The sequence below is a fragment of the Nyctibius grandis genome, chromosome 5 (genome assembly GCF_013368605.1).
Source record: "Nyctibius grandis isolate bNycGra1 chromosome 5, bNycGra1.pri, whole genome shotgun sequence".
NCBI lineage: Eukaryota > Metazoa > Chordata > Aves > Nyctibiiformes > Nyctibiidae > Nyctibius > Nyctibius grandis.
Window position 1 is genome coordinate 41,877,736 of NC_090662.1, and position 12,062 is coordinate 41,889,797.

The 12,062-nt window shown below is 40.0% G+C and overlaps 1 protein-coding gene across 1 annotated transcript; it reads right to left on the minus strand.

Annotated features, from left to right (window-relative positions):
* Window positions 1-7,800: 7,800 nt before the first annotated feature.
* IFNG (interferon gamma) lies at window positions 7,801-11,330 on the minus strand. The gene is made up of 4 exons (XM_068401610.1): window positions 11,208-11,330; window positions 9,178-9,246; window positions 8,634-8,813; window positions 7,801-7,926 (listed from the first exon to the last, which is right to left on the minus strand). The coding sequence occupies exons 1-4, from the start codon at window positions 11,328-11,330 to the stop codon at window positions 7,801-7,803; spliced, it is 498 nt and encodes a 165-aa protein (XP_068257711.1).
* Window positions 11,331-12,062: the final 732 nt, after the last annotated feature.

Sequence of the window (12,062 nt, forward strand, 5' to 3'; positions counted from 1 at the left end):
TACGTAATTTTAGAATTCATAAGAACTCTCTGAAAATGAAGCGCTAGCTTACTAAGACTACTTCAAGGTTTTAAGATGAATATTTTTTTCCATTTATATCCATGTCACTGGCCACTTGTGATAAATACCACCTCAGAAGTATACCAAGCTATTTTTGCAGTGTTCAAGAAGCAAAGTATTTTTACAAAGTCTATGGAAAAAAAAACAATTGCTAGATAGGCAACATGAGCTTCAACAGCTGGGTAGCATGTATGGACTTTCATCACTGCTTGTTTGTTTCAGATGAGAAATCTCAACAATTTGGTAGTTCATACACTATTTTTCTTAAACTTCTCTGTTAATCTACAAAGAGAACAAGCACATGAATGACAAGGGGCAAATGACAGCATTTTATATATTTTGTACAAATCTCTGAAAAGTACTGTACATATTTTTAACTATTTTCTGATATTTTATGTACCTTGAGAATTTTGTCATTTATCAATAAATTATGGCCCTTTTGTAAATTCCTAGCCGTTCTATTGCAAACATTCTTCTACTGAGCCAAACAAGGGAAAGGACATTAGCACATTTATTTGTAATCAATTAAACCAATTTAGCTTTACAGTGAGTAATAAAATCTTTCCAGCATTAAGTAAAAGGTGTTCCCTGAGTGTCTGGAGTGCCCAAAAGAGAAGCATGATTCAGGAACCAAAAGACTGCAAGGCTGGACCATCCAAATTAAATAGAGCCCATGGTGTGTAGTGGGTTTCTGATGATGTGAAGCAACCCACATTCTTCATACTTCTCAAGACTGTACACCAGGTGCAAATTTGAGGAATTTTTGAAACTATTTAGGGAAAATAAGTATATTCTCAGCAAATATTTTGAACACTGAGGGTTCTTTTTGATACAAAATCATGAAAGTGCAGGATCTATACTAAAGTCTCAACCTCTTCTATACTCTTTCTTTTATTGGAGTCATTTGTTTGGGCTCACCACTCAAGGTAAAAATTAAAAAAAAAAAGCCTTATATCACACATCCAGAATCCAATTACCCAATTCAAATAACTTTTAAATCAAAAGGAATCTTTCCATTGACTTTTGTGAATTTTAAAATCAACCAACCTGTAACAGAAACCTCAAGCAGCACCAGCTGCACAAGGAATTATATACTTCAAGTTAACAGCATCCAACTGGTTTTTCACTAGAGATAGTGAAGGACTGCACACAGTCATTGCAATAAATTGGGTAAGACTGAGTTCTTTAGCACTTGTTTAACCTGGTAGCCAAATTTTCAGTTCAGGTATTTTAAACGTTAGTTGCACCACTCAATTTAGCATCATGGTTCCCTGGAATTAGTATAGTCATGTAAATACAGCTCAAGTGGGGAGAAAATATTTTATAGATCCCTGAAAATGAATTTTAATTGATTCAAAAGCATTATTTGCACAGTGTTTCTGTTCAATGGTCCTTCTAAAGATGAAGCTAAAATGGGAAGTCTAAATTTGTTCTTATAAGAACATAATTCATTGACACCTACAGTCTCTGAGGATGCAGACAGAAATCCATGGAGGAGGACACAGGATGATAATGCAGGAAGGCATGAAAGTGGACTGAGGACAGAGCTGTGCATGGCCTAGAGGGAGAGATGCCAGTGAGCAACATCTGTTTCTTGACCTTCAGGAGCCTATAAGAAGGGCGAGTGTGGGGGAATTTCCTTACCACTGGTGACATTAACAGCCTGAGGATAACATGAAATTGTGAGTTGTGGAATGACTTTCCTTCAAAGTGTCATTGGCTTTCGGTTCATTGTATATGATGATACACTTCTTAAGAATACTTTTCTGTGGAAATGATTATGCAAAGAGATATATTTTATTGCATCTTGTTTAATAACATAGATTCAATCTGTGAGGAAGTACTGAGTGTCATTTACTCCTGTTAATAGCATCTTCCAGAAAACTGCCAGCTCCTTATGGACATGATCCTAGGCAGCACACCGGAAAGAATAGTGTATCCAGCCATGAACACAAAGGAACCCTCAGCCATCTCTGGACAATATACTTCTGTATGTATATTGACCAAAAACTGTATATTGTACCACATGTGCATGCTGTGTCTCTCCACGTACTCAGCTGACAAATTACTTAAAAGGAGATTCAGTTCTCTATAGGACCTGACCCTGAGAAACACTAAATGCATGCAACTAAAAGGTGTTGGAGTGGCAATAACTCACAGATCTGGGTTGATTTAGAGACCAGCTCTACCCAACTGGCTTGTTTTCTGTTTCGTAAGATCAAGGTCATCTTAGACCTGTGATTTAGGGGGAAATTGCAAACAACATGTTTGCCTGTGAGGTAACAGTGGGCATGGAGTGGTGCAGGAGGTTCCTACCCACTTTGTGCGATGGGGAACTGAGCCTTCTTTCATTTTGATTTCCTTCTGGCATGATGCGACCACCATACAGTCACAGCTGGTTTTGCCATGGATCAAGGAATTACCCTACTTACTTCTGCAGGTAAATTTTTGGCATAGACTTTCCTTATTGCTTCCCAGGAAGAGTTTGCTCACTGTGAGAGGGAATCTTGGAGAGCAAAGAGTGAAAGAGGAAGCTGGAAGATGGGTGGCGTTATTTTGCTCTGTCTTGTATGAGGACCAGCTGCTACATAATGTAGTCAGAAGTCATATTTCTTGCTGTTGCTAGACCATTTTACTGCTCCTCACCTACTTCAGCAGCCTACATACAGCCTATGCATTGCAGAAGTTGTTGTTATCGCTTCTCTGTCCCACACAAGACAGCAGAGAGGTGAGAGTTTTTGCATTAATAGCTATTTTGGTGTGAAAATCCCACAGCCGCCTGACAGGTTTGGGTTTTTTCCACCTCCAGACCTTTTTAGACTCTTTTATTATTCCTGCTTCCCAGTGAGCAAAACAACCCCCATGGTCACTCCTAGACTAGTGGAGGAAGATGACCACAAGGACAGATGTGAGCTGACAACCTTCACCCAGGAGTCCTGCAGGACTCAAGGGTGAAACAGCTGGACTACAGACTGTGGTGTATGGGGATATAAGCTGCTCGTGAGTCTGCCCCTACACCAGGGATGCAAAAAGTGGGCTTATTGGCTATTAATTTTCTAAAAGGCCTCAAGGGAATCACAGAAAACCACAAACCAGTAAAGCTAACATCCTTACCTTGCAATACCGAGGCAGAGTGTGCCCATGGATAAATGTGGTGCATAACAGAATAGTAAATATGACATTTGTGACAGGAAGTGTGCCACACTTCTAGGTTATACTAGAGTTTACTGAAGAGCCAGTGAATATACAGACAAGGGGGAGCCAAAACAGCACCATGTCCCTGGATCTGCAAAAGAATCTCAGCTAAGTCTCACAGGAAAGCTACCAAAGAAGTTAAGCTGCTACATGATAAGAAAGTCCTCGCATAAATATGCAACTGGTTAAAAGATAAGAAATAAGGGGCAGGAATCAGTGAACAGTTTTTGCAGTTAAGTGGGTTCTGTCATGAGAGAGCTTGCTTGGGGCCTGTGCCATTTAATGTAGCAATCAGCAATCTGGGAAACAGGCTGAGCTGTGAAATAAAGAAGCTTGCTGATGTACTAAGTTTTTCATATTAACTTAGTTATTCATATTCATAATTAAGTTTGTTGATGTACTAAGTTATTCAGGATACCAGAGAGGAAGTCCAGCGGCAAAGAACTATAAATGGACTTCAAAATACTGAGTGACAAGGCAATTAAATGGCAGATTAAAATCAGTGATGATAATATGCAGGAACAGAGAGTAAGGACAGAATCAATATGCTGCAGGAGTGATGCATAAACTGCAGCAACTTTCTGAGACAAGGCTGTCTTTTCTTTTGATTTTCCCTCTTTCTAATTTTAACTACTAGATAGTAGATAATATCTTTTCACTCCTGTGCATGCACATTTATTAACTCTCTTTCTCAGGTTATGTAGCTGGAACAAATTGCGCTGACCTCCAGTAAAAATGTCCAGCGTGTCTGCTATGTTTCTCTTTGGAAATATTTAGAGTAGCCATTAAAATTCATTTCACACTTAAATTTAGCTTAGCTGGAAATGTCTTCCTTACTTGGATATAGTGAGGAATGACATAGAAGAGGAGATCCGGGGCTCTCATGGATGTGAGAGAAGAGATGGCAGGTTTTCATGTCAAGAGTGATTCACCTCATTTGTATGGTATATAACTGAGGGGAAAAAAATGTGGTCTTGTGGAGGCTGATTTCTATGATCTTCTTCTCTAACGCTGCTATCACATTAACAGAGCAAAGCAAGGAATGATTAGTTCAGCAATTTGTCAGAAGCACCCAGTAAAATGGGTCTCACAGACTTAACACTGGGTAGGGAAAACTCAGGGGAAGGCCAATATGAGAAACAAATTATTTGGATTCCTGTGAGTGGTTAGGTAACTATGGCAGCACTGGTGAATCTCTGCAATGTCTGGTATCAGATTTAATACGAAAGGTTTAAAGATGCTTTAAAAATTTTCAGTTGGAAATAAGGATATTTTGAAATGAAAAAAAAAAAAAGCAAACCCAAACAAACAAATAAAAGAAACCCCAAACCACAAAACTACTGAAATCAGAGTGCACAAACATATTTTACCAGCAGTGCCAGCTGCTACTCCATCTCCCAGCTGCTCATTCCCTCCCTACTTCTCTGCCTCTGCTACCCAGCACTAGGATGAGAACAACCTGGGAAATTATGTGACTGAGCAATAACCTCCCCACAAAACTCCTGCTGTTTTGAGCCAGATTTAATGGGGTAACAGCAGGAATGAGTGGGACAGCACAGCACAGAAAATGGCCCAGGCTTGGGTACATGCAACTAAGGCAGGATGGGTGGGTAAATGTTATTCCTGCTGAATGTATAGCAATGGCCTTTATTGTTTTTCCATGGACCTTTGGCAAGGTGTGGAAGGACTATAGACTTTTCAGTTTATAGTCTAATAAAGTGGCTCCTAACCAGTCCTGGCTTTAAATTTAAAAAAAAAAAAAAAGACAGTATTGATTTAATCAGGAGTAGTGGGAAGACTCACTGCCTCACTGCCAATGGCTAATGAAATGTCAGCCTCCCATTAGGTTTTTAGTTTTTCCTCTTCCCTCTTCTCTTCTCTTCCCTCTTCCCTTCTCTCTTCTCTTCTCTTCTCTTCTCTTCTCTTCTCTTCTCTTCTCTTCTCTTCTCTTCTCTTCTCTTCTCTTCTCTTCTTTTTCTTCTCCTCTCCTCTCCTCTCCTCTCCTCTCCTCTCCTCTTCTCTTCTCTCCTCTCCTCTTCTATTTTCCTTTTCTCTTTCTTATTTTCCTTTTCTTTCTCTTCTTTGTTTTCTTCATTTTTTTTAATAGAAGTTGCTATAGCTGGCTTTGCTTCCCTGGAGGACAGCTAGTCTCTTTTAAGTAATACCTCATGAAAGAGCATGTGCACAGAAGGACACATTGCCTATATTAAATGCATACTGAGTCTTCTCTGCTTAGTCCTGGAACAGGAGAAATCCCACAGTGTTATTTCACTTGCATCTCACACTTATGTGTATGTCTGTGATGAGTACAAACAGCTGTTTCCTTCAAAATCAGTTGAAGTCTCCAGGATTGCTGAGTCAGTTTGTTATGACTGTAAAATGAGGATATTATGAGTCCTGCCTGACCAACCTAGTGGCCTTCTGTGGCCACGTGACTACATCAGTGGACCAGGGAAGAGCCATGGATGTCGTCTATCTGGACTTGTGTAAGGCCTTTGACATGGTACCCCACAAAATCCTTCTCTCTAAATTGGATAGATATGTATTTGATGGGTGGACTGTTTGGTGGATGAGGAATTGGTTGGATGGTCGCATCCAGAGGGTAGTGGTCAATGACCCAATGTCCAGATAGAGATCAGCGACAAGTGGCGTCCCTCAGGGGACAACTGGATTTAACTCCATTCACCACAACTCTTTGGGCCCAGCCATCCAGACAGTTTTTTACCCAGTGAAGCGTACACCCATCCAAGCCATGGGCAGCCAGTTTCTCCAGGAGAATGCTGTGGGAAATGGTGTCAAAGGCTTTACTAAAGTCTAGGTAGACAACATCCACAGCCTTTCCCTCATCCAGTAAGCAGATTACCTTGTCATAGAAGGAGATCAGGTTAGTCAAGAAGGACCTGCCTTTCATAAACCCATGCTGACTGGGCCTGATCGCCTGGTTGTCCTGTAATTCCTGTGATTCTATGATATGAATGAAGGTATCTTACACTAGGGGAGACAGCTGGGCCCATAGGAGTAGGAAGGGCTGAAACAATTAAAACTAAACTCGTTGGGCTTATTATAATTAAACTTTGGGCTCAAAGGGGTGTTATTTCTGGAATTTTCTGATTCAGCCAAAGTTCAGGAGGGAGTTGGAGGTCCCATGTTGGTAGGAATCCCGAGAAAAGTCTGTCCCATTCCCAGTCAGCTCAACCAGTCTGCCCCCAGATAATTTGCTTGGTAAACCCCTGAGGACCTGAGAATTTGGAAGCCCCACGAACTCCTCTCCCAAGCCCAAGCCCAAACCCAAGCCTCTGAGACTGGCCAAAGCCCAAGGAGCCCCAGGCCTCCAGCTTGTACTACTCGCAGAGAGCCCATCAGATGGGCTGACCTTGATCTAGGCTCCATAACTTTGACTTGCAGAGAAATTTGAAAGTGTCTTTTATTTTAAATCAGAGTAATAACAAATTTCAAATGATCAATGCCTTCTTATAAGCAAAATGATGTTTCCTCATCCAGATGCAAGCAGAACTTGAGGAGCTTGGGAATTTTAGACCCTTGTTCCAGATTTCTTCAAAAATATTATCCATTCCCAAATCTTGGACAGGCAGGAGGAAAAAAAAATGTCTTTATATATCTGGGTAAGGCCATCTTTCGTGACAAAATAGAGCAAGATTAGCATTCTACCTTTCACAGAGATTCTGGTGAATAAATATGCAAGCACATTTATTTATTTATTTATTTATTATTTCATATACAAATTTCAAGAAGTTTCCATTGAGAAATATGAAGTTTTAAATAATATTCTGGTACAAAAATATAGTTCTTGAGATAAAAACTTCCATACTACTACCTCCAAATAAATAAAATTACACCAGACACATTTAAATTATTCAACACAAAAAAAAATACAAAACTCAAAATCAGTGAGTTGGAGTTAAGTCAGTGCAATAGAGTTAGTCACATTTCCTGGAGTTGATAAGTAGCCTGGCCTCGTGGTAACTTCAGTGCATAGCAATAATTACCAGCAATTAATCGTCAATCCTCTAGTTCAGAAAAGTGCTTCAGCATTTGCTTATCTTTAAGCATGTCTATTTGCTTGACTTGGATTTAGATATGCTTAGAATTAAGCAGATATGAATGTTTTCCTGAGTACAGAAACTTCCCCAGATTGGTCCTTTCATCTCCATGCCAAATAGAGGAATGATGTGACTAATCTTATAATGTCCCTCTCTCAAGACAGCACCAGATGGAAAGCTGGGTACCATATCATGTCATTTCAGGATTTCCATATGGAAACTGGGTAAACATTGCTTCATTCTATATTTTCAGGGCAACAAACATATAACAGATAGATAGACAGGATTTTAAGACAAAGTCATTTCTTATATAGTAGTAGGAGGTATAAATACTTTGATTGGTGTTTCTTTATAAATAATTATTTAAAATACTTAAATATTAATAAATAAATGTATAAAAACTCAATGAAAATACTGAAACAAAAAAATGCGCCTCATAATAAAATCTGCACAATAACTCAGTACAAAAGTTTATACAATGTCATTAGCATTTGCATCTCCTCTGAGACTGGCTTCTTTTCCTTTTGGAAGAAGGTGAAATCTCCACCAGTTTTTGTAAGACGCTGAACAGCTCATTCACAGCTTTGCGTTGAATTTTCAAGTCACTCATCTGTTATCAGTAAGAAACAAATCAAATGAAGGCCATGCCAAGAGCTATAATTATTTACTGATCACATCCTCCAGGCTACACTGCTACCAGGGTAAACCAGATCGACATCTGCAGTTTCCAATTACTCTGCTACCTAATTCCTATGACAAAGAGCCACTTTGTCACAGACTTCTGTTTTCTACTTTCTGTGTTACTTTGCAACATGCCACAGACCAGCCATAATTCTGTGAAACTGAGCTACTCTGTAGTTGCTGCGATGATATAGGAGTTACCAACAAGCAGCTAACTGTACCAGGGTATTGGCTGCAGACCTCTGCAGAGGTCGGTGGTTCGTGCCATTGACACAATAAACCAAGTGCCTCCAAAGCCCGCGAAGGCATGCCGTGGCTGGGCACAACTTTCCCACACAATTTCTAAACCACAAACAGCTGTGTCAGTGCAGCTCTGGTGGGCAGACGATGCAGTAGCGCTGCCGGCACCTCTGTGCCAGACTCCGGCAAGACTCGGGAGGGCAGCCCCCACGCTGACACCCCACACCACAGACCCACAGCAGCTTGTGCAGCTGGAAACATTAGGTTTTCCAGTGTAAACTGAGCCGGACGGGGGTTACCAGATGGGTTACTGAAGCATTATTGGCTTGAGTCACACTCAAATTTCAACCGGAAAATATAGTGTCATGAGCCTTGGAGGCAGAGGAAGAGCCTTACCTGAAGCTTTGCCAGGTCCGTGAGGTCTTTCACCTTCTTTAAGCCATCAGGAAGGCTGTTTTTCAGAGTATAGAGCTCCTCAGATATGTGCCTGACGTGCGCCTTTGACTTGTCAGTGTTTTCAAGCATTTCCAGGTACATGGAAACAATCTGGCTCAGGATGATCCTTTTTTCATTTCTCTGTTGAAAAATACAGTCAGAAAGGTCTGTGAGTGCCCGTCAGCAGGAAAATGAACAAAGCTAAAACACAGCATGCCAGGGTTCTCGCTGCCACTTGGAACAGGATAAGAAAGCAGATGGTGCAGCTCATCTCCTGGGCTTGGCTGTACCTCAGGATCGGTTCATGGTGCAGTATAAAGCACCTTGATTCTTATAGGAAGCATTTTTATGGGATTGTTTTCTCATGTCCAAGTCACTGAAGCAGCCTCTGCTCATTTCGTTCTACCCTGTCTGGTTACACTGGCCCTGGGAGCTGCTTTGTACCCAAAGTACCCTGCAAAGAGCCTGAGATGCTTTGTTCAGAACATATCTGGTTCTGACTCACCTCTGTCCAGTTTATCAGTTTCTCTGTAAAAATAGGTCCACCGTCAGCTACATCTGAATGACTTGAGTTCTGCAAAAAAGAACAAACATATCTGTTATACAAACAATACTTATCGCAAGGCAAAATTGCATTCCTTATTCAAATGAGCAGTAAAAACCAGAGGCGTGATTTTTGCACCACTGGCCTATAGCTATTACAATGCTCTCACTTTTCTAAGCAACAAATCGCATTGGACAACTACCTAGTATCAGAAACAGCATCAACCTGCTTTTCAATGTCTTCTCCTGCTATAACTCATCTGAACAGAGACATTTAGCACCATCTATTTTACCAAACACTCCCTGCAAATTTCGATATTGATAGCTGAAAATTAAATTTCATAAGCATAGCAACTGGCTAGAAAATTGTTGGATCTGATCTTGGCATGTTTTCTGGTAAGTCGCCGTCTACCAGCACGTAGTCTGTGGCCTTGAATTTGTCCAGTCTTAGTAAAATCTCATATGGAACAAGAACAAATTAACTTTACTATAAAACTACAGTTTGTAGAACTGGAGAATAGCCCAGTAGCCCACAGTCAGGAGTGGGGATATACAAAGTTAGTGGGCTACTGAGAGGCTTGCGGGGATGGAGCTTAACCATCAGACGTTAGCCACACACTGTGGCAGATTCTATGAAACAAAGAGCAATACAACTCTCCTACCGAGGAAAGGTAAACTGAATCATTTCCTCTTCTGTGTGTGTCTTTTTTTTTTCTTTTTGTATACATCAGTCACTGTTTCCTTTATTGTCTGCTCAGTAATTTAAATACAGTGAGTGCAAAGGGAAAACTTGCAGGCTGACAGAAACCTCATAGGCTGATTGGCTCCCCGTGCTAAGCACATTGGCAAACCTTGTTTTGCTGTTCTTCTGAACCGCAGGGAGCACCTGCTGGGGAGTGGAGTTTTTAAAGTCAGTGCAAGACGCTCACCACGGCTGAGGATCTCTCCAACAGACTTGTATATATTCCAGTGAGAATCTCTCTGTTCTATGCTAATGACAAATTTAAGATATAATGCCAATTTTACAGCCAGTTTCCTATCAATCTGCAAACACTGAAGTATCGCACTAGGCTGCTTTGCGTGATATTTCAGGGCGATTAAGTGACTACTAAATTTCAACATTCATATGCACAAAATTCCGACAAAATCAGAGCTGAAAATAGGAGCAGGCTCTTGCAGTTGCTGTCATGCATTTAAGGAAAAAAACCCAAAAATATATTGAGAATAAAAGCTGCTAATTAGAAGTGACTCTGTTGTAGATCTATTATCTCTATGACTAATCCCAGCTGAAGTCAACTGTAAACTCCGAGATGAAGACAGATGAATTAACATTACAGTTATCAAGTTATCAAAATTCTGTCTGAAAAGAAGTAATATCATGCCAGATAATATTCCCATGCCAGATAATAGTCACAGATATGGATCAGAATGGCTGGAGGATGCAAAAGAATAAGCAGTAGGAACCAACTTTAGGCAACACACTGCTACTACTAATAATAAGTACCAGATGCATTCGTTAAAACAAAAGTTCTTTTCCGTTTTGTTTATATTGTTAACTAATACTAAATCTCCCATTAACATTACTAACCTAAAACTAAAAAATTATCAGTAAGTTGCATCTGAATAGAATGGAATCAAGACTCATTCATTCATCATAAATTGCAGTAAGATTTCTTGTTATAAAACATTCCATGTAATCAAAGGCTGAATAGAGCCAGGAGAAGCTCTTGTGAAAGAAAGAGTGCCCTTGAAATAAATGCAAACTAGTACATTAACTATGACTATTGAAAAACTGAATCATATTAGTGAAAGAGGTTATCAAAACCAAAGAAAAAGTCCATATTCTTGTTTAAACAAAGGTATAACAAAAAATTTGTTCCATGGTTACCCTCTGTTGGTACACATTGAGTATGTCAAGCAGAGCTCAAGTCTGGACTATATCTAAAGCACAAGCAGAAGGAGAAGATAAATGCAGTAGAAGACCATACTTACAAAGTCAGCTTTCAGTAGGTCTATATCATTTTGAAGTTGAGCAAGAATTAAGCTATTTCCAAAACGTCCAAAATAAATCATGATGACAGACAGAACAAACAAGCTGTAGGTCTGGCAAGTCATTTTCTTGGCTTGGTTCAGTTAAAATGCTCAGATAAGTTCTAGGAGATGTGAGTTCTAAGAGCAGTGAGCTTCAACTTCTAACAGTTAAATCTTCTATTAGAAGAAAGTAGACGAATGAACTTCATCTGCCTGTCAGTGGTATTTATACCTGGTCTTGAGATTTTTTTATTTCGTCATCACAGGCTGTGTATATTTAGACAAGATAGTGTTAGATAAGAACCCTTCGTTTTTGGCTAATCAAGGGAATCCCTCGAAAGCATCTTTCTTAAAGCATGGTCCTGGAAAAATTTTCAGGGGTTCTTCAATGGGTGACATTTACGTGGCAGATTCTGAAGTTTCTTTTACACGTGGTTGGGGAAAAGGGGGAAATTATGATACTGATTGAGGAGTATGCATTGTGGCTCAAGCACATTCTTACACGCTATCTGAAAAAAAATCATACTGTGTGGTTAAAGGGTCAGTATAACAGCCAACTCATTTCTGGTATTCTTTTAAAGTAACCACTCAGATTACCATGGCATTCTTCAGAGTCACTTAGAGACCTAAACGTTCTCCCTGCTGCTGTCCTTTTGTGAAACACTTTGCATTCTTTCCATAGTCTAAAGTGCATTTCTGCTACTTTCTCATTATTCACCCCTGGATTCAAAATAGACTCAGGGAAAAAGAGGTTCCAGCATGGATGCAATGACGCATCATATTAAATTCCTGTATGGTTTTCTACTACCTGTGAGA

Excerpts from the sequence above, each read along its gene's own strand:
- IFNG (XM_068401610.1), bottom strand. The coding sequence starts at position 11,330 with ATGACTTGCCAGACCTACAGCTTGTTTGTTCTGTCTGTCATCATGATT. Across the intron at positions 9,247-11,207 it reads ACCTACTGAAAGCTGACTTT|AACTCAAGTCATTCAGATGT; the intron begins GTAAGTATGGTC and ends TCTTTTTTGCAG. Across the intron at positions 8,814-9,177 it reads AACTGATAAACTGGACAGAG|AGAAATGAAAAAAGGATCAT; the intron begins GTGAGTCAGAAC and ends ATTTTTCAACAG.